The following is a 22900-nucleotide window of genomic DNA, read 5'->3' on the forward strand; positions in this document are numbered from 1 at the left end:
GTTACTACCAGTATCACTTGTCTTCATTCTCAGATGATGCGAGATACACTGTATCATCTTGGAAATGGATGTGATTTTGAAACTTTTGGACATCATTTCTTCTAATATTAGTTTTTGTAAAGCCACAATCCATTTGCACATCTGAGGCATGGACAGTTTTCTTAGCCTCCCAGTTGGCGTCATCTCCATTGCAGTGCACCTCCAATCATGGTACAAATGTCTCAGATGAGCTTTAAAAGGATGATTGATGGATACATCAAGTGGTTGCAGCATTCCGCTGATCCCTCCTGGTATCACAACTATGTCACTTTTCTCTTCCCTCATCTTTTTTACACTTTCGGTCAGATGACTTTGGAAGCTGTCAACATGTACTTCCAACATGAACTGCCAACATAATAGTGCACCTGGACACCAAAAACATACTGACTTCAACCAATCCATGTAGAGTTCTTTTATCATCCAGTGTTGATCTTGAACTCGTACCAATATTCCAAGTGGTAATGTTTCTTTCATCCACATCAAGTAGAGAGATAAGTCTGTCAGTAGTGATGCATAGCATTACAGTACAATGCTGCTTTCCTGCTCCCTTTGTTTGCACCAGAACTGTTTTTTTCACCTGCTTGATTGACTATAGTGTTACTTGGCAATAAAAGAAGACAGGAGTTTCATCAGAATTGTCTATTGCCTTAAGTTATAGTTGTGTGTCTTTCTTAAGCTGAGGACATGTTTCTGAAATGCAAACAGTTTCTCTTTATAGATATCAGGAAGCCGCTGCACCATTGAAGTTCACTGCTGAATCAAAAGATCATATTGTGCTATAAACATCTTGCACAGTCATAACTCCCCTTAAATCCACTTTTGGAAATTTTCATATTTTGAGCTATCCTTTGGGCTTCAAACTGAATCATTTTAACAGATACAGAAAATCCATTTTCCCAAATTTCATGGATATATCTCAACAGTTTCCAGATCGGGATATTTTGCTGTTTTTCTGCAAAGCAATTGCCGATTTTGTGATGTTTTCTCAAGGGCATCCTATGTTTGAATCCATTGCCACGTTTTTTTCATTTACATCAAACTTTCTTCTTGCTGCTTGATTTCCATTTTCTTGTGCAAAATGCAGAACTTGCAATTAACAATCACTTCATTCATTTGAAATTTTTAGTGCTGCCATATTTCTGTATACCCGTGTCTCACTCTTGTCCCTTGATGAAATTCTAAGATTTAACTTTTTCCAAATATATTGTTTCATAAACAGGGTGCGTCTTATACACACATGCAGCTTATAAACACATAAATATCGTATTTTGTTAATAGCAGTTTTTTAAAACAAAAATCATTTAATATATTTTATTAATGTTACAATATTGTCCACAAAACATTTGTTCTAATTTGGATCTACATTGGCTACAAATATCAATGGCAACAAATCAGCATTTTTATTTTGAATTAATTTTGAAAAATTTACTATATTTTTCAATATGAAAGTAAAATACAGTATCATATTTTTATTATTGATTCAGAAAATTTATATTTTTAAAATGAGAGATTTCAATACATTTGCATTCACATTTTGATTTTATTAAAAAAAATATTAATATTGATATTTGATTTAATAATTTTATTCTACGAATATACTTGTTTACAACCGTGTTTACTAATTCTATGTAGAATAAATTATCACCATTTATATTATTTTAATACATAATACCATTTTTTCAGAATATATTCATACTGTATTGTGTAAATTAGAAAAGAGCATATTTTGATTTTTTCTGGGTAAATAACAATGTCCATATTTTATAAAATGGCAGCACCATAAAGAAAAGTAGTCATTTACACATTCTAGTATTTTAAAATTTATTATTGTTATACAAATATAAACATCAACCGAAATCCAATGTGTAGCAAATAGACACCCACAATTGCTGTAAATAATGGCACAGTAAGCAGGAGTTGCAGGTTCGAGTCCCATTTCAGGCCGATTCTTTTCTTCCAGTTTATTCTAAATTAATTAATTAAATATTATAATTATTAATTTTAATACGAGATGGCATCTGTCTCTAGTGCCAAATTTATTTATAATTCATAATTATTATTTCCAAAAATATAACCAGATTATTTACGGCAATTGTGAGTGTCTAGTTATTATTGTTATAATGTAACTAGGCAGACTTATCTACTTCTTTTGTCCACTTGTTCAAATATTTTGTGATGATTCATCAATTTCCAGTTCACTATTTTGTATTTTTTTCCCATGATGGAAAAACATTTATGATGACTTTAAACTAAGTATTTTATATATATAAAATACATATTATATATGGATTGCTAACTTGACTTAGATTAAGAAATATGTTTACTCTATGTTTAAAGTTTCAACAAACTAAAATAAATTAATTTTAATCACTTCTTTACAAATAAATATTAACTTTCATATTTACTGGTAACTTGAAATCTAGTAATTTCAACATAAAATATATCTGATGCTTAAAATTTTTTTTAACTTAACATAAAAACATTATAAATTGCAGTTTTGAACAATCATTAACTGATACTTCTTAAAATTAAATGATCAGTTCATATAAAAAGGTTATAAAATTTAACCAATCTTCTATTTGAACAAAGTTTTTTCAGATTACAATGTATGTACTGTTAAAATAAGCTTGGTCAAGCTGATATGACAGCATGATCCACAAAAGCAAATCAAATATTAATGTTTAAAATAAATTTTATAAATTCTTGGAATCAAGTAGTTGTTGCACATGTGTGTAGACATGCACAATAAATGGATTGAATGGAACATAACCCTTAGATAACTAAAATGAAGTCATTGTGCATGCGCGTGGACATCTGACAGACGGACAAAAGTTCTAGCATAGTTTTTATTAGCACTTCACCACTATAGTGGAGCGTGCTAATAAAAACTCTTCAGATTAGAATTCATTTAAAATTTAACACAAATGAGCAATTACTTACTGTAACAGTGTTGCAATGCCAGGTTGCAATTTTTAATCATATTTTAATTTTAAAAAATCATGACTTTGTCTAAACTAGAAATTTGTATACAATTAATTGGGGCCTCTGGTCCCTAAACTTTCCATATCTGGTCTTGATTTTCATCTATTTAACTTTATTCTCAAATTTAAGGAAAGATAGATGGCCAGATGCACTGACAGGTGATAATGGAAATCTATAGGTCTGCAATTTAAAAAAATGCAGCCCAATAATTGATAAAATAAAAAGAAAGAATCAAATATCTCTCAGCAGTTTAAAATATATCAGATTGCTTTATATGTGTAAACTATTTTTAATGTGGCACTTTAATTTTTCCTTAATTTAATTAAATTAACAGTTATAATCCTAAACAATCTGCACTTAATTATTTTTCAGTTATCAATCTTTAACATAGTAATATTTTAGCATATCTATCTGTATAAAATAACTATTTGCAACACATAATTGCAAGTTTGCATACTACATTATTGCTGTATTCAATGTGATTTATTTTATTAGTCTGTAACCATTCACATTTTACAATATAAGTGCTATGTTCATATCTCTTTTAAAAGCATCCCATATACAGTGGAACCCCGGTTAACAAACGTCCTGGTTAACGAACTTTTATTTTGCAAAAATTTTGTCTCGGATAACGAACGTAATGGTATTTTGTGTCAAATTTTAGTTGGTGTTAGGCATGTGTGAGTTAAGCATTGCTTTTCCGAGTGTTTGTGCTATACTTCTTTTTTCAGTTTTGTGATTTATATATTTAATCAATATGGCATCCAAGAAAGAAAAAAGTCAGAGTGGCAATAGAAAACAACAATGCAATATAAACGACAATGCGCTATCGCATTTGAGAAAGATTTTGATTAAAAGAGTAAGACAATCAACTTTAGATCAATTTCTTGTTCCTTATGGAAAGAGTTCGTTTGTTTTTTTAAGTTATGGCAACGCAACACTTGGGCAATCTGCCTAGGGGAAATGCCTTCTGGGAGGTGTTTTTAAGGGAAACTGGCCCCTATTTAGGCATTACAGACGTGGAGAAAGCCCAGAAAACTCCACATGGCCAGCCCGTCTGAGCGAGGTGCAAACCCACGAACCCGTGTTCAAGGTACGAAGACCACTTAGCCACTGGTGGGGTTTTTTTTTTTACTGAAAGAGACTTCGACTCGAAGAATCTTCCGATGAATTGCTACCTGTTATTTTTTTGGAGGGGATTCCCCCTCTAAGCATTAAGGTTCGTATATCTCCACTTTTCTGCCATCAACTACAACAAACGAAGGTATGTACAGTGCTATTTTATTAAACAAAGTTTACATGTTTGTTGCTGTAATGATAGATACTACGTTTTCCTACATTTTCATCAAAGAAAATTACTGTATATTACAAATAATATCACAAAAATTTCGGAGACTAGAACGGATTAATTGCATTTGCATTAATTTCTATGGAAAAAAATCGCTTCAGTTAATGAACAATTCAGTTAACGAATGGAGTTGCAGAACGGATTAAGTTCGTTAACCGGGGTTCCACTGTATATGTTACTGCGAATGACCGATATCTGGCGAATGTCAACATTCTCCGGTGAATGTCAGCATTCACACAGTCGTTTCACGTAAGTACGAAATATTTGCTAAATATCATTATTTCTCACTTACACCGGCAAATGTCGACATTCAGTATGCACTGATGGTGAATGTTGAATAAAAATATTTTTATTACGTTAAGACAAAAATGCAACTTTTTAATATGTCAAAATAGGAGAAAGCTTAAGTAACAGCGCATGTAAATAAACTGTTGAACCTAAAACGAACAGTACATTCTAAATCATTAAAGAAAATAATACAATAATAAACTTACACATAAATTATGTGATTAACGTTATACAGTCTTATTTATTGCAACAGCGTAAACTGTTATGGCACTTTGAATTGCACAAGAGTCCCTTGCTTTTACAACTGCATTTATTCGTGAAGCACTTCTTTTTGCAATGACAGCATGTCTATAGCCTTGCCCTCCACTTTTCGAATTAGCTGCAGCTGCTTCTCTCAGCAATACTTCTTGAGAAGAAATCTCATCTATGGAAAGTAACTTTTCTTTACAAATTACGAACTGATTACGTTATTACGTGATTACAAATTGACCTGTTAATGGTGTCTTTTATTCTGATATCGCCGACGCCTTACCGACAACCCCTCTCATCCTGCGGAGGATGAGAGGGGTCAAAAGAACCTGATAAACCGTTCAAAAGAACAAAAATGCCATCCAGTGACAAAGTGGGCGGTTTCCACCAAACCGTTGCCAGGAAAAAAGGTACGATCTTGTCCTACCTCCGGCTACCCAGAAATGATTTGGCGATAGACTGTCACCTCTCTGTCGACATTGGCTTCTCAGGTGTCGTTTCGACCTCCACCAAAGCTTATCTGTGCTTGTCGATACACACCGGCGATTGTTCAAATGTATAATAATATAACCAAATATTCGGTCTTTCACCGACGTATTTTGTGTGTGTCGACATTCACCGGAGAATATCGACATTCTCTAATTTCGGTCTTTCACAGTAACATATACATATATGCTTTATAATGCTTAGCAACTTTCAGCACATTATGGTAATATTAGAAGGTTTGCTTTTTATTTTATTTATTCACAATAACCATTTTTAAATTTACTTTCTAGAATTGTGAAAAACTTTGTTTAAAATTCCTTGAGTCAAATTAAAGGCAAAAATTAGCAAAATCTAAAGACAGTTTTGATAAAACTCTTGTCTTGGTTTCTGAAAATTTTATAACTTATTAAAAAATTATATTATAAATTCATAACTATAAATTAGCACATGTAAAATTGTAAGAATACAATAATTTATGAATAAATTATTATTAATTTTACAGTCATCTTTTATTTATTAACTAAAAGAAATGTTTTCAATCAAAATCTGACCATCCTCAACTTAGATTTTTAATACTTAACAATTTCGAACAGAGGCATCCAACCTTTTTGTTTCTCCGGGCCACATTGGAAGAAATCATGGAGTTCTGGGCCACAAGTATATTGTGGCCCAATCCTTAAATATACAAGTATATTTAAGTATTTACATGTCTAGATTATAGTAATAAGTATTAAAACTTCATCACAAAAAAGGATATTTTAAAAAATTACTTCACAGACACTTTTAGTTTCTACTTAGAAATAGATAAATTTATTTATTATAAAGGAAACAAACAAAAATTTATTTGAAAAACACAAATATTTGTTTTATTTGGGTTTTTAATTAATAAAAAAAACAACAAAACACCATTTTAACGTGCATTTTTATTCAACTAATATATTTATAAATAATATGTAGCCCAAAATGTAGCCAATGCGCCAAATGATATTTTTTACACCAAACTAAAAAAAGGGTAGCCAAATTTGGTGCAAAGTAGCCAAATCTTGCAACGCTGAAAGGAATATTAAATAAAGCTAGAGTTGGAATTCAAAGGATTAATCCACCCATGTAAGAATTTTGGAATTTTGGCATTCCGTTATCTTGGCATCCTAGGCAAGTACCCTCTTGCCCCTGCCTTTCCACAACCCTGCTTCAACCTGACAGCCACAGGAAGAGGTGATCCTTGTAGTTGCCGGCCATGGGAGATGCAATTCTCAACACAGAAATGCAATCCAAGAACAAAGCAATCACCACCAATTGCTTTATTCTTGTGTTTTGTTTGTTTTTGTGCCTATTTTCCATTATGCACAATCAATGTTTTTTTTATTTTTCTCTCCTAAATTCCATTAGGTATGTCAAAGAGCACAGACATTATCACTTTGACTCTGCTAGTCCACTGTATATTGAAAACGATGACATGGATTCCTATTTTTACATTTACTGATTACATTTTTGGATTCTTCATTGCAATTAATGGAAAATGGCAAATTTTCATCAAAACCAATCAATCAAATTTTGAGATTAAATGCAATGTTGTAAGCCTCAGAGAAGAGGATTCATAATTCTCTGCCTTAAATATACAATATAAATACAACATAAATTTATGCTGATTACTCATACTCATGTAGTCATTTTTTACTGTATACCATTTTTGTTTTATTAAATGTTCTACATTGATTCCTCAGTGTTTGTGCCTATTATCACTGGTGTGATAAGTCCTTATTATTATCTACCTCACATTAGTAAATATTTAATTTAATTACACCAAGGGCTAAAAGAATCTTTGTAATAGAATTACTCTGTAAATTATGTGTTTCAAGATCATTTTGTGCCACATTTAATCCAGTGTCATAAGTATGTCTTTGAAAAAAGTGTTCTAGTACAAAACATATAAAACAAGACAACAAACAAAAGTCATCATAATAATACAATATTTCATATTGTTAATATACTAATTCAATCAAATTTTTAAAAAAATAATAGTTTATTGTAATTTTTGAACTCAAAATGAATTAATGCAAACTGAAGTATCTTATGCAAGAAAATAATACAACTTTTACCATAATCCAGCAATAAATTTTTTATAGACTTTATAACACTTCTTCAGGTTCAAATATTTAAGAATGTACAGTACATGCAGGCAGTTATTTAAAAAACATAGAATAAATTATTTGATATTACAAAACAAATTAAACAAAATAAATTACAAATGAATAACAATAAAATAAAGTTACTTGCAGATACAGATCTGAAGAGATTATGTAAAACTGACATAAAAATAGCACTAACCAACCAATTTAAAATGGAACTTATTTCATAATTAGAATATACAAAGTTAGAGAAGTGACACGATACGCACGTGTCATCTGATACATATTAATTGTACTGTATATTGTATTTACACATAAGCCTACACGTATTGCAAATTTAATTTAAATTACGAAATTACATACCTGATGTTTCGAATTGGAAACTGAAAAGTGTTAATGAAGCAAAAAATATTTTTCAAAGATTCATGATGATTCTTATTACAGAAAACTAATACGTTATTATGTATTTTCAACTTCTCCTCATATTGTTTGTAATTTTTCAGTGTTGCCAGCTAAGATTGTCAAGTTGTCTAACTTTAAAAAATTAAAAACTTAGTTATTATATAAAATATAATTATATTTTTAATCGTATTAGAATAAAGATGAAAAATAATATTGCTTTATAGAATTTAATACCAATTGCATGACGTTTGTCATTCTTTCCAACCCTTTTTTTTTAACTCTTTCCTTCCTGTGGGCACTAAGAGGGCCTCTTTTTTGCAAGTCCATTATGGGTTGAAAGAAGGGGCTACCTCCTGGTTCCACTCAAAGGTACGACCAGGCCCACAATGGGGCGACCGGGTGGTAAGGGACGGGACCCGACATATCCAGACGGACCACTCCCTGAAAAATTTCTGGGGATTATCCGACCCGCCTGGATTTGATCCCGGGACCCCCAGAGCGGTAGACTGCCACGTTGACCGCTCGGCCATCCGATCGTCGTTTTTTCTACCTTGTGAGAACTAACTCGTAAGAAAGGATTTTTTTTTCTATACTCAGTGGATTCGGCCAGGTCCACAATGAATGTGCTGGATGCTGAGGGATCGAACCAAACATATCCGGGATGGATTATTATTCTGAAAAATTCCTGAAATTTTTTCGACTATATTCGATCCAGGGTCCCCAGAATGGAAGGCTGATTCTTTAACCAACTCACAAATCTGGTCGGTATAGATTTTTTTATATCAAATTGAAAGGTTATAATTTTTATAGTTTTAATTTTAAAAGGCACTCCTTAATGCCACAGGGTTAAAGAGAGAAGAAAAGATTGGTTTTATTCGATTATGGAAACGCGACATATGGGCTATCCAAAGTCCTAGATCAGTGATGGCGAACCTATGACCCGCGGGTCAGGCACTGACCCACGCAGGCTTTTTAAATGACCCACGCGTTGATTTTTATGAACTTATTTTTTATATCATAAAAGAGAGAACAGACAATCAAAAATATTTAAAAAATAATGTATATATATCTAATGTCAAATTTATAAAAAATATAAAAAAAAAACAGTCTAAAGGCCCGATGCAGATACATTTCACTTTATTTTATATCTATACAAAACGGAATTCGAAACAATGGAGTTAACCGAATTTATGTGGCTAGATATCCATGATTTAGAAATGGAATTAGTTGAATTTCAAAGCAGCATAGTGTGGAAAAATAAATTTGAAAACTTGCTTTCCAAAGTAGAAGAGAAAATGTTTGAAAGAGGTGCATATAATAATGATCCCACACTAAAAATTGAAAGTATTACATTAAACGTATGGGATTCTTTATCAAATAATTTTATATCAATGGAAAAACTTGCTAATGCTCTTTTAACAATGTTTGGGTCCACATATTCGTGTGAAAAATTGTTTTCTTCAATGAATTTTGTAAAATCTATCATTAGAAATAAACTTGGAAATAAATTGACTGCAAAATGCGTTAAAACTAATAAGACGGAATATGAACCTAATATTAAAAAACTATCTGAAAATAAACAACAACAGATTTCTCATTAAATAAACTTCAACTTTATTATACATACACATACCTGTAACTATATCTATTAATAAATAATATATATATATGTGTGTGTGTGTGTGTGATTTTCTTTATTCCTTGTTCATTGAAATACTCAGTGCAGGGGCTACTGCTGACTGGACATGGTGTCACCTGGTGTGGTAATTCATGGTATCATCCCATTGATATCATTTTTTTACGTCAACCTTTATTTTTTGCTCTTCACTTGCAAAAATAAAAGCTGTAAAACAAAAAGGAAATGTAAACTTTTTAGAGGATTTTAAAAGTGCAAACCAAAAAAAAGTAGTTTTTAATCATCCTCTCCCCTTTCCAAGTGACGCCACTGACTTACAAGTTAGTGACCCATGAGCTAAAAAAAATAATGAACAAAATTTGACCCATTTCTCAAAAAGGTTCACCATCACTGTCCTAGATTATAAGGTTGCCTCATAGAGAAGAAACGCTTCTTATTGGTTGCTTATTTGACATCACTCACAGTCAGTCGAAAACGAAACATCTTACTATGTCCTTATGATAAAAACATAACCGATCAGAGGCTTCTAGCTTTAATTACACGCTATTTCATTGATTACGATTTATATTTAATTAAATGTAAATACATTTAATTAAATATAAATCGTAATTCGTAATTAAATCGTAATTAAAGCTAGAAGCCTCTGATCGGTTATGTTTTTATCATAAGGACATAGTAAGATGTTTCGTTTTCGACTGACTGTGAGTGATGTCAAATAAGCAACCAATAAGAAGCGTTTCTTCTCTATGAGGCAACCTTATAATCTAGGACAGTGATGGCGAACCTTTTTGAGAAATGGGTCAAATTTTGTTCATTATTTTTTTTAGCTCATGGGTCACTAACTTGTAAGTCAGTGGCGTCACTTGGAAAGGGGAGAGGATGATTAAAAACTACTTTTTTTTGGTTTGCACTTTTAAAATCCTCTAAAAAGTTTACATTTCCTTTTTGTTTTACAGCTTTTATTTTTGCAAGTGAAGAGCAAAAAATAAAGGTTGACGTAAAAAAATGATATCAATGGGATGATACCATAAATTACCACACCAGGTGACACCATGTCCAGTCAGCAGTAGCCCCTGCACTGAGTATTTCAATGAACAAGGAATAAAGAAAATCACACACACACACACACATATATATATATTATTTATTAATAGATATAGTTACAGGTATGTGTATGTATAATAAAGTTGAAGTTTATTTAATGAGAAATCTGTTGTTGTTTATTTTCAGATAGTTTTTTAATATTAGGTTCATATTCCGTTTTATTAGTTTTAACGCATTTTGCAGTCAATTTATTTCCAAGTTTATTTCTAATGATAGATTTTACAAAATTCATTGAAGAAAACAATTTTTCACACGAATATGTGGACCCAAACATTGTTAAAAGAGCATTAGCAAGTTTTTCCATTGATATAAAATTATTTGATAAAGAATCCCATACGTTTAATGTAATACTTTCAATTTTTAGTGTGGGATCATTATTATATGCACCTCTTTCAAACATTTTCTCTTCTACTTTGGAAAGCAAGTTTTCAAATTTATTTTTCCACACTATGCTGCTTTGAAATTCAACTAATTCCATTTCTAAATCATGGATATCTAGCCACATAAATTCGGTTAACTCCATTGTTTCGAATTCCGTTTTGTATAGATATAAAATAAAGTGAAATGTATCTGCATCGGGCCTTTAGACTGTTTTTTTTTTATATTTTTTATAAATTTGACATTAGATATATATACATTATTTTTTAAATATTTTTGATTGTCTGTTCTCTCTTTTATGATATAAAAAATAAGTTCATAAAAATCAACGCGTGGGTCATTTAAAAAGCCTGCGTGGGTCAGTGCCTGACCCGCGGGTCATAGGTTCGCCATCACTGATCTAGGACTTTGGATAGCCCATATGTCGCGTTNAAAAATTTTACTCGTCATAAAACGATAAATAGTTTGTCAAATTTTTATTCATAAAAATGCAGTTTCAACTGCTTTTTATTTTATAAAATCCGTATTCTTGAGCCGCCAGAGGGTCTTTTAAACAATAACTAGTCTGTTAGTGCTGGTCAATAGTAGTCCAAATTCAATACGAACGTTTGTTTCTTGAAAATTTGATCACGATTTAAATACAGTATTTATTTTTAATATTATCGATATGTCATGGAAAAGAAAACGTGTTGTATTATCAATAAAAGACAAATTAAAGTATTTGTTTCGATTATCCGGATTTTTCCTTATCCGGACTATCTTCATCCCCAATCAGTCCGGATAATCGAGGTTCTACTGTAATAATAAAATTAAAATTAAAAAAATAGCTATTTTTTATTGTCCCAAATAAATCTAATCAAGATATAATATTCTGAAGTGGAAAAAAGTAGTATTAACATTTCTTACATAAAAATTATTATACAAATAAATAACACTACAATAAATTTATATAGCCTATATAAAACATTTTTATATTTTGCATTTTTATGCATTTTACGTAAATATGAATATTTTAAGAAAGTTATATTAATTTATAATAAACAATATTTCTTTTTTACATCTCTAGTTATTTTAAAAGTGTTATCAGCCAGCTTATTATTTGTAGTCGTCATTTCATCGTGCAGATACTATTTTTATACACGTAGAAAACTATTCTTAGTATTTTAATTAAAGTATTTAGGAATAAATATATTTTATCAGTAATCGTATTCTGTAATTTCTACAAAACGAAGTGTAAAGACTACAACAAAATATCAAACGGTTCTAGGAACACTTTTGTTACTTCCATACAATGTTTATTGATATAATTATCAACATAATTATGTTTAAGAATAGTAATAACGATAGATATATTTACCTTCGAAGATTAAGAGTCTAAAAACTCTCAACAAAGTAACAAAAATAGTGAAATTCCAAAATTTGATCAAAATATACCTATAATTATAACTTCATAATTTCCTGTTAAAGTTCTTATTTTTATGCTTCTCTTTCATATATCTACTTAATTAAACTTTGCTTATACTTGTACTTTAAATTGCATATATTGCATTCCATTTTCAACAAAGGCAACGAAACATTGAAACAAAGACAAATCCAGTTGCCGCTGTTCGCCGTAGTGGCATAATTTAGAACTAATGTTTACCATAGAGCTAGATTCTTGTGAATTCCGTAGCACAAGTAAAATATACAAAAAGTATAAATTTACAAAGTACAGTAGCCCCTCGTTATATCGCGGATTTGGATATATCTCTCTTTTTGTTTTTTCCCCACAAGCGCGATATAACGAAGGGTACACTACATGCAAAAAACATATTGATTTACTGTGTTTATTTGCGATAATATAAAATACTAAATTATAAATTTATAGTTTATACAAATTAGTTTATAATCGATTTTCTTATTTTTTATTTTGATTTTATTTTTTAACAATTTCCTATCTGTCCGAATCCAAGCTTTCAAACTGCTAAAATAATTTTAAGTTTTATTCATTACAAGTTTACTATAATTTTTTGCAATCATCCATGTAAGTTTCGCTTCTTTGTCCCAGAGGCGTTCTTTATTCGAAAAATCGATTCACTTATGTTTTGGATGATTATCGATGCTTTTTAATTAAAAAATCAAGTTTATTTTTACAGTAGAGCCTCGATTATCCGATTTAATTGGGACTGGGGTTGGTCGGATAATTGAAAAGTCGGATAACCGAAAAGTATGAAAAAATCCATTATTAGTGTAGTATATTATTATATCCGATGTAATTAGTATATTAGTATATCGCTATTAACCTACTTCGCGTTGAATTTTCATCGATGTTAAGCCTAACAAAAATTTTTTTAAATAATAATCGTCGCTATTGTATCGTTAAAAATTAGAAAATTAAGCCTCGTTTAAATACTGGCTCCCTTTCATGGTCGAATGAGTGTTGCCAGCTAAAACACGTAAAAATAATATTAAAGTAGCCAAGACATAGCAAAGTATTGTAGCTCCACATCACTAGCAGACATTTGAAATTTGCCGACTAGGACGGTCGGTTAACCGAGGTGTCGGTTAGTCGGGAGTCGGATAATCGAGGCTCTACTGTATTTTTGTAACCTTTTCTATCGTTCAATCTGCATTTGAATATTCTGATACGCATTAACGTACTGTACTTGTCCGAAAATGTGTTAGAAATACTATTTAATAGTGTTGCAACGAATAGTATATTCGGCCTCAGGCCGAATACCCGAATATTCGGTCAGGAGCGTGGCCGAATAGCCGAATATTCGGCCAAACTATTTGGCTTGATTAATGCACGTACGAAAATTGGCGCGCAAAACGCATTATGGCAAGGACCCTGTTCTCTATTGGCCCACTGTCACTACGCTTCGCCAATCGCGTTAATTCTTGACAGTTCAGACAAGAGCGTCATGGCATTATGTGATAAATGATAAGTGATGATATCAAATGTTGATAACAATGAAATGACCTACACGTGTAAATAACGGAAGAAGAACAGAGAAGAACCGCAAAGTGAAAATGTGAAAATAAATATGAAATTGAGTTGATAACATAATCGAACAAGTCGAGGCAGCTTATTGGCCCGAAATTCGCGGTCGTGAATGCCAAACAATTGTTGTCATAGACTTCGGAAAGCTAAATGCTTGTAATGAAAGTCACTTAGCGTGCACCGGCGAAAGCCTGGGGTCGTTCGGGCTACCGAGCTGTTTCGAATCTGTGAAATCATAACTGCGACTTATATCGACGTCCTATCTGTCTCTTTTCTCCGTTATCACCAGGCTATGAGTCTCGTAGTTGTAAAATGGGAAATCTACGACGGAAAAGTGACGAATCGAAAGTATCGTGAGGGCGTATTATGATGTATGCACAGGCATACGTGAACTAGAGCGATAGAGGAAAGAGAAAGGGAAGAGCAAAGACGAGCGCTTAAAAAGAAAGATAGGCAGGGTCAGACTCTCAGATGTGGAATTATTCTCGAACGAATAGATGTGTACAGTACGTGTGCTGATCTTTGTAATTATAAATTGTGAATACAAGTGACTGATATTATGTTCTTTTTTATTTTGTGTATAAGTTATAAATAAATATAAACAAACAACACTAATCCGATAACATTAAATCTAAATACCAAAATGATTAATTTACTGTGTTTTTGTTAATTCTTACTTCTGTTTTTAGGTATTCGGCCGAATAGTAACCGAATATTCGTTACATCACTACTATTTAATCAAATTGTTAGATTAGCGAGCGCGCCGGATTACCGAGAGTGTAGTCTTAAAGGCAACAAATGATGTGACCTCTCGGTGCTGATTTTTTGGAGGGAGGCGAGCAAATAAAACAGCGCGCTGTAAACCAACACAAAAAATGAAGCCCAACACGAAAACAGATGTGTGACAAGTGTTGATAACATTTTCGTGGAAACAGAAGCACTGGAGGCTGTCTTATTAGCGGTAGACTATCGATTTCGCGGTCATTTCAAAGGGATTGAATAGTTCGATAAAAGCCGCATTATATGGGTCAAACTTAGATTATCTAATGAGAATTTAATTGCAGATATTAGTTTTGTTTGTAAAACTGTAGAAATGAGTTTAACATAAATACTGTCAAATTTAGTTTTAGGAAATTAATCTATTTGTAAAAAAATACTATCGACAGTTTCAATTAAAGCTTATAAAAAAAGGATAATTTAAATATTTTTAGAACATTTTGATTCGAAATATGTCTTTATAATTAATTTCATCCAATATTCCAATTTTTGTAATTAAATATTTAAATTTTGTTTAAATCTGACACAAAAATTTTTATCTTGATAATCTTTATATTAACATCTAACAAGATTTGTTTCTCGGTAATCTGATTACTAGAACTTATATTATAGTAAATTTTTTATATAGACCTATATATTTTCATGTTAAAGATGATTATTATCTTAAAACTTGCAAAAGAAAATTTTATTCTTAAAGAAAAAATTAAATTAGATAAAATGATTTGGGGACATTAATTTTAAGCATATGCTCACAACAAATAAATGGAACTGAACATATAGAAAGCCTTTATACGCCTTATGAGAAAACGTCAAATCGAACATGACATGCATATATCTATTAGCTAATATTTTTTTTATCGTTAAGTAATAATGGATTATTATATAAGTATTACATATTTGTTTCCAATATATTTTGCGTAAACATACTATTATTTCGTATTTCAGACGTTCGTATGTCGATTTTCTAGAGGTCGTTCTGTATTAAAATCAGGTCGACCTCGATTTTAATAAAGATTCCGTAATTTATCATAATTTAGCTTGTAGAAACTTCTTCCGAATCTTATCATCTTTATAGTTTTAAGAAAATAAAATATTTAAGTTATATATTTGTAGTTGTGTTTAGATTAATAAACAGACAGACACCAATTGACAAAAGAAAAAAAGTCATTTTCTGCTCTTGTTTTTCAATATTACACAGCTGATTGGAGGTGCAATCAAGCTTTGAACATAGCATGACTTTCTACAAAGCACATTATCTACAATTTAAATTAAAAACTATGAAACAATAAATAGATAATGACACTTCTGGTTGAACTCGCGAACATACACAATTGTTTCTTGTTTCCATATTACATAGGCTATACCGGAATATCACTGACAACTTATTTCCTTTATCTCAAAAATTTCAAGATTGATCCCTTAAAAGATAAATTACTTTTTATTGAGAAAAATTTCCATTTTCGATCGAATGAGTCACGAATGTCTCGTGGAACTTCGTTGTTAAATTTTTCAAACAGAACAGAGCGATGAACTATGAAGAATATTTAATAATAAAATTTGATATAATTTCTTTTGAATGATATATTTAAAAATTTTAAACCGTTTATACATTTCAATAAAAACGTTATTAAATCTGACAAAATTTAAGTATCGTGCCAGTGATATAACTGAGAATTTTAATAAATAACTTCATACTATGCAAAATTTTTATTGCTCACAGTCACAATATAGATGGTAAAATTAAAAAAAAAATTTCTAATTAGAATATAATAAATTATATATTTTTAAATCAACAAATAGAAAAAGGAATAAAATTTCATTACCAAAATTCATTAAATAAATAAATAAATATATATATGTATTCTTAANATTTACTTATATAAACTAAGTAAACTAAAATTGTCTTTTATAAGAAAAACAGAATAAATAAATATATATATGTATATATATATATATGTTGTCTTTAGTTGCACTAATTGGTGTGCATTAAAATTTTTAAAAATTTGTATTTTTTTGCACGATGTACAATTCTTTTTAAAATCGAGCATTTCACAAAACTTTACTTATAATTCGGCAATTTGAAATGCGTTACTTTCAAGAGAATTGTTAGATGATATTCCAAAAACATGAAAAATTTACATGCCGAAAGATAGGTAGATAAACAGCCTGTATTAATTACAGCAACAATTTGTTCATTGAACACAAACACCTCCAATTATTTTTTTTTAAAATCAAATACTGTACATTAAACACTAGATTTCCATGTTGTAATATTACAAAGAAAGTCATTTACAATAGTGGGATGATTTCTGTTGATAAAAATTACAACAGTAGATCATCTTGACACACAACACTAAGTGTGAAGGGGCACTAGGTCTCAATCCAGCCACAAATGAGCATGATTAATAATCAAATAGCAAAACAAAAATGATCATGAAGATAGATACATCATGAAGGTAAAATAAGGTATAGCCAGATATCTGATTCTCGATGAACGGAGATTAAAATTTTTCAAATGGAACGTATTAATTCAGAACGAGAGCTTATCATCAATTATCCATTTAGAAGACCAATTTTGTCATTCAATTACCAAACTGTGTATTGGTTATAGTAGTATTTATCAATTATATTATGATATTGGTTAAAATGAAGAGTGCATAAATTTTTCTAGAAACTGTAGTACGATAATAACAAAAGACATTCAAGATATATAGCTAGTAAATGCCTTAATACCTAATTGGCTAGTTGAACGAGCCTATACTAGATATTGTTTTGGCTGCTAGAATACACTAGTTATGAATCTTGGAGTGACTTGTAGCTGGAATAACTATACAACCAAACCAGTAGACTAGAGAGATTATGGTCCAACAATATGGCAGATTGTATCAATGCAGGCACCTGTTTCTTGTGAGACACATCTAAAGTGCTATTAAATGATTTGAACAAATCTGGTGGTGGATTTCAAAGACTGTGCAAAGTCGTATTTTCTTCTCTCTGTTCAGAATCCATAGATGATGCTTTAAACCAGAAATTAAAGTTTGATTTCATACGATGCTAAAACAAATCGACATCCCTGATGTTTTCTCTTTTTGTGTTTCAATTTACACTTCTCATAACAGTTGATAGTAGCTAAATGTACATGTACACACTTTGTAATGTCATAGGAGAATTCCCGTATGCTCCTCACCTGATTTCCCCAAAGATCATGAATGTACATATCGTATGTCTCCAGTTCTTTTCAAGTAGAGTACACCAAAGAAATTCTAGCAAAGCTTAGATTCAAAAATCTTCGACACCATGATCGATTTTAATGTCCTGACTTTTCAACTACAGAACAATTGTGCAAAAAGTCTCACAAATTCTTGTATTGAATTCTAAACATTTCTAACAATGTCCCTGTATCACAAACAGGGCATTTAACAACATTTGCTGAAACTTACATTCAGGATCTCACCCAGTCAGTGGGATGTCTGAAATATGAAAACAAAAGCATTATTAAATATGAAAAAATATTTTATAAAATTTCATTTGTTATATAAATTATAAATTTGAGTATTTGCATTCAGTTTTTATTCCATAACATAGCACTAATAAAACATACTATAATAAAACTTTAGTATTTAACATTAAATAGATTTATTTATATTCTTTTGTTAATGTAAGAAATATCATTTAGAATTAAATGAACTGAATTGTAAAGTTTTTCTTAGATATGAAATTTCATCTGAAAAGTATGATTCATGTAAGATAAGATGACATTTGTCTTTATGTCCTGTAACAAATGGATGATAGTTATAATTATTCATATAGGATGAAATAAATATGAAAAATTAACAGACAAATAACCAAATGGTTAAAGTTTATATATAGAAATTATACTCTCACCTAATGAAAGAATTAAAATTTAGAAAAAAATCTTTGGTGCTAGATGGCAACTATTAAACATAACATATTATAAGAAGCAGTTGAGTCATTTTAGCATATTAATGAATTAGCCATAAAATATATTGTGTACTATAAGAAAATATAATCAAAATGATATGACGAGCAATAAATCTTGAGATTGATTTCTTGCATGACACTGGATGTGATTTATCCTTGAATATTTCAGTTTCCCAGCTGAGCACTATTGCAAGATTATCTATTACACTGATCTAATGATAATGGGATCATCAATCTTATTGCATCTATAGTAGTTAAATATAGATAAAATTCCAGTTAAAATCATTTATAAGAAATCAAAAACTCTTACACTAAATTCATATTGAAATCACAAATGAAAATTATTTTTTGAATTAGGTTTTTTCTAATATTCAATTATCATTCAAATAATTTTTGATTATAATGTTTATAAATTAAAATTTGAATAACAACATACATTTTGATAAAAATTACAAAGAAACATTATCTAAGTGATTTATTTTATTCTATGAAGCTTAAATCATGTTGATAATTAAAGCTTCCTTAATTGTGACCTTAAATGTATTATGGAGTTTTTGGGCTTCTGTTATTAATTGTGTACTACTCTATTTTAAACAATACTTTTAATACTGAAAATATGAGGGATAAAATATATTTAAATACTCAATATAATCCATAATCATTTGATCACATGTAAACAAAATCATATACAAAAAACTTTATTATTTTTCTCTCTATTCAAGATTGTTCTGTTTTTCTCTCTTGCTTGAGATATAACATTTTGTACTGAATATAAAAATATTTCAGAATTAAATACAAGTAAATAAATTAAAGTCATATAGAAAATGAAAAAAATACATAAAGGTAAAAAAATTATATTTTCTTAAATTTTATAGGCCTAATTTTAAAATCCAGACATAATAAAATACTTACAATGGCATAGTAAAATCTTGAAGTGCTTGTTTGACAGAATTAAAGACAGTTTTATTTTCATCTCTGTAACTATCCATACAGAGAGACTGAAGTTTATTAAGATAAGTATCAAAATTATNCACCTATTAAATTAAGCCTTAACTCTCTAAATTATACAATCTTGACTTTGACCCTGAAAATTGTTAATATGAATTTTCAATAAAGCAAACTAACTGTTGTTCCCCTCACAATTCATATTATTGTGAGCTGACTACCAACAACTATTAAATAGTAAACATAAAATTTAACAGCAAGCTAACTTTCTAATGTATCAATGTGATTGCAAGTTTGTGAAAGTTTTCTATATCAAACAAAAATATCTGCATGTCTATTAAATTGCCAATATTTTTGTTAAAGTTGCTTAAATTCTTATTATATAATCCTTCACAATTATGAAACTCATAAAATGCTTCCTAACTAAGATTAAGATTATGTTATAAATAAAAAAGTTTGTTTATTGTCTACATTTAATTTGAAAAGTGATATTTGTATGTAACATAAATAATATCTTTCTCAAATATATTTTAAAAATTACTCACTCTTTCTGTTGTTCGAATATGTTGTTCCATTTGTGTTATGTCAGTTCTTAATTTTATCATTTCTGACTCAACTTTTGCATTGTATTCTTGAAGTTCCAAAATTTCTTCTTCTAAAGCTCTGATATCAGCATCATTCTCCATCTCAGCTAGATAATGAGATTTAATATTCATGATGAAAAATATTTAAATTTTAACAGAAAAAAATAGCATACAAAGTTTTTAACAAAGAACTATATAATAACTTTATAATTTATTAATTGTGTACTACTCTATTTTAAACAATACTTTTAATACTGAAAATATGAGGGATAAAATATATTTAAATACTCAATATAATCCATAATCATTTGATCACATGTAAACAAAATCATATACAAAAAACTTTATTATTTTTCTCTCTATTCAAGATTGTTCTGTTTTTCTCTCTTGCTTGAGATATAACATTTTGTACTGAATATAAAAATATTTCAGAATTAAATACAAGTAAATAAATTAAAGTCATATAGAAAATGAAAAAAATACATAAAGGTAAAAAAATTATATTTTCTTAAATTTTATAGGCCTAATTTTAAAATCCAGACATAATAAAATACTTACAATGGCATAGTAAAATCTTGAAGTGCTTGTTTGACAGAATTAAAGACAGTTTTATTTTCATCTCTGTAACTATCCATACAGAGAGACTGAAGTTTATTAAGATAAGTATCAAAATTATCAGCATTGGGCTTTTCGTCAAAATTTGGAATTTTTACATGATCCAATAAGGAAATAAAATTATTTCTTAATGACTCATAGTACTCAGATAAATGATTTGTCTTCTGTGCAAATGATTGATTATCCTAAATTTTAAAAATCAAATATTAAAATAATTAATTTCATAAATTCATGAAAATAATAAATTAAATTTATCATTAGTTTAATCATTTTATATTTAAAAAAAATTACATATTCACAAATTAATATTTATAATATTTTCACCATAACTTTTTATTAATTACAATATAAGAAAAATTTATCATCACATGAGAAGTATTTTAAATAACTATACTATAAGAAACAAATTATAATATGAATTAAATTTAAAAAATTGCTACATTTACTGTTTCATAAAGCAAGCTGCTGTATCATTTTGTTATAAAATTACATTTATACATTTTATTAAAATACATGAATATGATCAAAATAGTTTTTAGTAAAGTCATGTTTTTCATTAACAAACAGTTTAGTATTAACTCAATCTTCTAAATTATTGATTAATTTAAACAATCTTTCAGTATATATCCCATAAAACTGAGATCTAAATATATAAAATTTTAATATATGAAGTATGGTTTAGGAATAAGGAGTTATGATAATATAAAAAAAAATATAATTTTTATTTATATTTTTTCTTTTTATTTTAACACATTTAATACATCCTTAATATAAACAACAATTTATATTAAGGATGTATTGAATAGATTTTCTTCTCCTAGTAAGCAAAGATGAGTTCAACTTCCAATTGTAAATTCAAACATCTGGTTTTAGCAAACCATTCTACTGTAACTCAGAAAATAGAGATTAAAGTTTGTGGATACCCACCCCTTTAAATGGATGCAGTCCCATGCAAACACATGCTAGTTTGAATATTGAAGAGTGCATACAGGATGCCAAATTTGACTCCTTATTTACTCTTTTGGCACCAAAAAGTATTTTCTTATTTTTCAAACAATCTTCAACAGAAAAAATAACAGATTTCTTTTAGCTTTGTTTTGTTTAACCACTGATATACTGCTCCACATTTAAATAATAAATACTGTTGTCTCCTCATTTTGTTTGGTTTAAAAATCATTTAGAACATTAATTTGTTTTTGTAAATAAATTTTATTTTATTTAACTTTATTTACTAAATTAATTTAAAATATTGTAAATTAAAGATTTTGATCACCTATTAAATTAAGCCTTAACTCTCTAAATTATACAATCTTGACTTTGACCCTGAAAATTGTTAATATGAATTTTCAATAAAGCAAACTAACTGTTGTTCCCCTCACAATTCATATTATTGTGAGCTGACTACCAACAACTATTAAATAGTAAACATAACAATTTAACAGCAAGCTAACTTTCTAATGTATCAATGTGATTGCAAGTTTGTGAAAGTTTTCTATATCAAACAAAAATATCTGCATGTCTATTAAATTGCCAATATTTTTGTTAAAGTTGCTTAAATTCTTATTATATAATCCTTCACAATTATAAAACTCATAAAGTGCTTCCTAACTAAGATTAAGATAAGTTGATTATAAATAAAAAAGTTTGTTTATTGTCTACATTTAATTTGAAAAGCGATATTTGTATGTAACATAAATATCTTTCTCAAATATATTTTAAAAATTACTCACTCTTTCTGTTGTTCGAATATGTTGTTCCATTTGTGTTATGTCAGTTCTTAATTTTATCATTTCTGACTCAACTTTTGCATTGTATTCTTGAAGTTCCAAAATTTCTTCTTCTAAAGCTCTGATATCAGCATCATTCTCCATCTCAGCTAGATAATGAGATTTAATATTCATGATGAAAAATATTTAAATTTTAACAGAAAAAAATAGCATACAAAGTTTTTAACAAAGAACTATATAATAACTTTATAATATTAAACAATAATTTAAATACTTACATATATTT

The 22900-nt window shown here is 29.2% G+C and overlaps 2 protein-coding genes and 1 long non-coding RNA gene across 3 annotated transcripts in view; all 3 read right to left on the reverse strand.

Annotated features, from left to right (window-relative positions):
• The window catches only part of LOC111620987, a 35375-nt gene extending 27333 nt beyond the window's left edge, over positions 1-8042 (reverse strand). Inside the window, exon 1 of the mRNA XM_023363015.1 lies at positions 7885-8042. The gene's annotated coding sequence lies outside the window, so the exon portion shown is untranslated. The remainder of the gene's footprint in view (positions 1-7884) is intronic.
• Positions 8043-17885: 9843 nt separating this feature from the next.
• On the reverse strand, positions 17886-19773 carry LOC111621000. The gene is made up of 2 exons (XR_002755994.1): positions 19656-19773; positions 17886-18271 (listed from the first exon to the last, which is right to left on the reverse strand). It is a non-coding gene; the product is annotated as an uncharacterized LOC111621000 (long non-coding RNA).
• A 737-nt stretch (positions 19774-20510) lies between these two features.
• LOC111620989 (myelin transcription factor 1-like) overlaps positions 20511-22900 on the reverse strand; it is a 73402-nt gene continuing 71012 nt past the window's right edge. Inside the window, exons 16-18 of the mRNA XM_023363016.1 lie at positions 22618-22763; positions 20831-21072; positions 20511-20683 (exon numbers count right to left, since the gene is read on the reverse strand). Coding sequence (XP_023218784.1) covers positions 20632-20683; positions 20831-21072; positions 22618-22763 — 440 coding nt within the window. The 3' untranslated portion in view covers positions 20511-20631. The remainder of the gene's footprint in view (positions 20684-20830; positions 21073-22617; positions 22764-22900) is intronic.

The sequence above is a fragment of the Centruroides sculpturatus genome, unplaced genomic scaffold (genome assembly GCF_000671375.1).
Source record: "Centruroides sculpturatus isolate CEXI.00-Female unplaced genomic scaffold, Cexi_2.0 scaffold297, whole genome shotgun sequence".
Classification (NCBI taxonomy): Eukaryota; Metazoa; Arthropoda; class Arachnida; order Scorpiones; family Buthidae; genus Centruroides; species Centruroides sculpturatus.